General features: G+C 36.4%; 1 protein-coding gene across 1 annotated transcript in view; it reads left to right on the top strand.

Moving 5' to 3' along the window:
* The first annotated feature begins 3,595 nt into the window (after positions 1-3,595).
* Positions 3,596-5,000, top strand: part of LOC109060486 (phosducin-like 3) — a 261,660-nt gene continuing 260,255 nt past the window's right edge. Inside the window, exons 1-2 of the mRNA XM_042764395.1 lie at positions 3,596-3,836; positions 4,235-4,352. Of these exons, the coding sequence (XP_042620329.1) occupies positions 3,831-3,836; positions 4,235-4,352 (124 nt within the window). The 5' untranslated portion in view covers positions 3,596-3,830. The remainder of the gene's footprint in view (positions 3,837-4,234; positions 4,353-5,000) is intronic.

The raw sequence follows: 5,000 nt of genomic DNA, 5'->3' as shown, positions 1-5,000 counted from the left end.
TGAACGAACACCCAACAGAAAAAAGCTCCATGAACGATGTTGAATGTTTTGACAACATTGACGAGATAACGCTGAACAAATGTTCTGTTAATGTTAAGAATGTTTGAGAACATTGCCAGGTGTTCTGTGTTTAAATATGTGTTTCTCCTTTTGTTCTGTTCTTTTCATATTTTAATATTCTCATGTTTATCAAGATTTGATTGTTATCAAAATGCTGCAATAAAATGTTTGGATTTCACAGACAGTAAATATATGCTTTCAGTGAACATGACATCTGGAAATCTGAGAAAAATCTTTCTATTTACTAGCAATACTCAACGTGTTACCAACATCATAACCATGACAGAAACATGCTAGCAACATGCTAATCATGTTAAAAACATGCTAATCATGCCAGAAACATGTTAACAATATGTTAATCATGTTAACAATATGGTAATCATGCTAGAGACACGCTATCAACATGTTAACCATATGCTGTTAAACATGTTAAAAACATGCTATCAACATGCTAATCATGCCAGAGACACACTAATAATGCTAACAATATGCTAATCATGCTAGGGATACGCTATCTACATGTTAACTATATGTTTATCATGTAAAAAAATTGTTAGCAACATGTTAAGGACATGCTAATCATGCCAGAAACATGCTAACAAAATGCTAATCATGCTAAAGATACACTATCAACATGTTAACTACATACTTATCGTTAAAAACATGCTAACAACATGGTAATCATGCCAGAAACATGCTAACAATATGGTAATCATGCTAGAGACACGCTATCAACATGTTAACTATATGCTAATCATGTTAAAAAATGCCAGCAACATGCTAACTACATGCTAATCATACCAAAAACATGCTAACAAAATGCTAATCATGCTAAAGACACACTATCAACATGTTAACTACATGCTGCTAATCATGTTAAAAACATGCTATCAACATGCTAACTATATGCTAATCATGCCAGAGACACGCTAATAATCATAACAATAAGATAATCTTGCTAGAGATATGCTATCAACATGTAAACTACATGTTAATAATGTTAAAAACATGCTAGTGACATGCGACAACATGCTAATCATGCCAGAAACATGTTAACAATATGCTAATCATGGTAACAACATGTTACCCACCGCTGTTTCTCAATAACAAGAATGCAAAGTATAACGGACATGTGTTCTCGTGGCGAGCTTGAAAGATCAAACTCAGATGGACGCGAGGACACAGAGCGCTAGTGCTGGGTTTGAGTCCCAAACAGCCGAGTCTGAGTCCAACGAAAATCTGTTGTTTATTAGTATCTTAACATTGTTTTAACCTTTACAACTACGCAATATCCATTTAAATATAACAAAAGCAAACTTCTATTGCATCTTGCCATTTTGATGATTGATTAATAATTAGTCAAACTTGAAGTCATATAACGAGTGAAACAGGTTTAGAATGGTGGGACTTTATTCAGTGTTAGTGTAAATGTATAAACTGAAGGGTGGGTGAAGGAGCAGGGATCTCGGGGAATGGGACCTTAAGAGCAGAAAATGCACCTTTTATCTCAATAAAAACATGCTTCATTTCATTTTTACGATTTTTAATGAAATATTAATTTTGAATAATCAAACTTAGTTTGTATCTGCTTATTCTATTCATCAGTGTTTGAACCATTAAAGAAGAACCTGCATTTGAATTTCTGGGTTAAGTTTTTTGGCACACACTGTGTATAAAAGCCCTACACAGACTTCCATAAGTCACAGGCAACTCACACCGGTTTTATTTTTGAATGCATTCATGGTTACATTAATTACAATAAATTACATTATGTAAGGAATAATTGATGACGTATAATTGTGTGTACTGTGTATATTTATTATGTATCTATAAATACAAACACATGCATGTATATATTTAAGAAAAATATGTTATGTTTATATATTTATATATAATATAAGAATATAAATGTATATACATGTAAATATTTTCTTAAATATATACTGTATGTATTTATATATACATAATAAATGTACACAGCACACACACATATATAAACAAGATCTTTTATTATGGATGTGATTAATCGTGATGAATTGTTTGACAGCACTATAAAACATTCTCAAGCTTACTGAAGGCAAGTAAACACACCAATCATTACTCACAAGTTAAATGATAAATAAATATATTACCCAAAAATACAAGTTAAATTGTATTTAAGTTTTTCAGATAGTCTAGTAAAGGCTTCTACAGAAATAGCCCACTACATACATTTCATGATGTAATAAAAGTAAAAATAATCTTCACTTCATACATTAAATATAGATGACTCTTATTAAAGTTAATAAGTGATTCAGTCAAGAGCAGTGAGGGATTTTCTTCTTTTCTTTTGTTTGATTAACACTCATGACGCAGTCGGCGCTGCAGCTTTAAGATCTGACGCATAGATCAAATATTTTGACACATCTGTATTTCTGATCACAAACCCACTGCTTTACATGAATAGTCTCCAGCATTTTGACTTTTCATGTTAGTGTGAAGCAATCACAGAACTCAAGAGAACTTAAGCGAAAGAACTTGGCTTAAAACACATATTTCAGATTATTATAGTCAATACTTTCATAGTATTTAAATTATACTTTTTAGTTTACCATATCTAGGTTATTTGTAAAAAAGACTAGGCTTAGGCATGTATTGATGTATATTTAATATTAACTGTATTTTGTCAATGTTAAAATTATCATTGTTAAAATAATCTACCAGTAAAAAGTATGACAGGCTTTTTTTCCAGGTCTTTATCACGTTACGCAAGACTGATTAAGAACGCATGTTGAGAAACTAATCATGCTATCAACATAATTACCTTTCACCTTTAAATGTGTCCCTGCAGCACAGAAGCAGTCATCAGTAGCACAGGTATATTTGTAGCAATAGACAACAATACATTGTATGGGTCACAATTATACATTTCTCTTTTATGACAAAAATCATTAGGATATTAAGTAAAGATCATGTTCCATGAAGATATTAAGTAAATTTCCTACCGTAAATATATCAAAACTTAATTTTTGATTGGTAATATACATTGCTAAGAACTTCATTTGAACAACTTTAAAGATGATTTTCTCAATATTTAGATTTTTTTGCACCCTCAGATTCCAGATTTTCAAATAGTTGTATCTCAGACAAATATTGTCCTCCTAAAAAACCATACAGCAATAGAGAGATTATTTATTCAGCTTTCAGATGATCTATAAATCTCAGTTTCACAAAATCTAAATTTAAACTTTACTCTGTTTCAAACTTTTCAGGCTTTTACAACTTCTTCAAATTATGAGGCTAGGCTTTCTCGAGCCGACCTAAAGTTTGTCTTGACGAACTGTTTTTTAATCTAGCTACTAAAATAGTTTTTGTTTTGTTTTTTTTTTGTTTGTTAACATGTATTTTGATAAAGAGCAGCGTCAGTCAGCCACGCCCCGTTGCGTCATTTGATTGACAGCGCATCTGGACGTACGTGCGCTGCGCTTCAACACCATATATGGACATTCAGAAACACGCCGGAAAACGGTGCAGCAGTGATTATCGTCCTACGCGCTTCTCTGAAATGTTCTCTTTAAACGTTCGTCTTGATCAACTAATGTAATTATACAGTCCTGTCGTGACGCTAAAGCATTTAGTTCGATTTCTCAGCAGATTTGTTGATGAAACGGATCAAAAGGCGAGTGTTTTGTGTGTTCCGCCGGTGTTGGTCCGGAGGAGTTTGAGCGGCGCTCCTTCTGTTTCCGGTGCAGTTAGAGCAGAGAAGTGATTCACGCAGCAGCAGCTCCGAGATGCAGGTTCGTGTCTTTAAAACCAGCTACATCAGAGTTTTATTCTCATTATACTGCTCGCTGGTTTGTGTTTCCTCGCGTCTGTGTGAATGATGTCCGGAGATGATGAGGATGATGAAGGGTTAGTTTAGAGGAGCTCGTTTGACTCTTGACCTCAGAACTAACACTAACACTGTGTGTGTGTGTGTGTGTGTGTGTGTGTGTGTGTGTGTGTGTGTGTGTGTGTGTGTGTGTGTGTGTGTGTGTGTGTGTGTGTGTGTACTTAAACCATACATGAATACATTTTTGTTAATTACAATAAAACAAAGGTTAAAAACACTGGAGCTCGTAGTTCTGTGAATAATGACTAACCCTTGAACAGAAGTGAAATCTAAGCTGAGAACACGGTGTGTTTGTGAATGTAGGACCCGAACGCAGACACCGAGTGGAATGACATCCTCAGGAAGAAGGGCATCCTTCCTCCCAAAGAAACACCTCCGGAGGAGGAAGAGGAGGAGCAGCTTCATCAGACGCAGTCCGTCGGTCCGTCTCAGCTCAGTGTGTGTGTGTGAGAGAGAGAGAGAAAGAGTGTGTGTGTGAGTGTGTGAGAGAGTGAGTGTGTGTGTGTGTGTGTGTGTGTGTGCGTGAGGGAGAGTGAGTGTGTGTGGTGTGTGTGTGTGAGAGGGAAAGATTGTTTGTAGAGTGTGTGTGTGAGAGTGTGTGTGAGAGAGAGTGTGTGTGTGTTGGTGTGTGTGTGAGTGTGAGAGAGAGTGAGTGTGTGTGTGTGTGTGTGTGGAGAGAGAGAAAGAACGAGTGTGTGTGTGAGAGAGGTGTGTGAGAGAGAGAGAAAGTGTGGTTGTGTGGTGGGTGTGTGTGTGAGGGGTGTGTGTGAGACAGTGTGTGTTGTGTGTGTGTGAGAGATGTGTGTGAGTGAGAGAGTGAGTGTGTGTGTGTGTTGGAGAGGAGAAAGAAAGAGTGGTGTGGGTAGGAGAGTGTGTAGACATGTGTGTGGTGTGAGTGAGAGAGAGAGTGTGGTGGTGATGAGAGAGAAGAAAGAGGGTGTGTGTGAGAGAGTGTGTGAGAGATAGTGGGTGTGAGTGTGTTGTGGTGTGTGGGGGATTGTGTGAGAGAGAGGTGAGTGTGTGTGTGTGGGTGGTGAGAGAGAGAGAAGAAGAGGTGGTGTGTGTGAGA

This window comes from Cyprinus carpio, chromosome A9 (genome assembly GCF_018340385.1).
Source record: "Cyprinus carpio isolate SPL01 chromosome A9, ASM1834038v1, whole genome shotgun sequence".
Classification (NCBI taxonomy): Eukaryota; Metazoa; Chordata; class Actinopteri; order Cypriniformes; family Cyprinidae; genus Cyprinus; species Cyprinus carpio.
The sequence above is the reverse complement of the archived record's forward strand: the minus strand, read 5'-3'. Positions and strand labels throughout refer to the sequence as shown.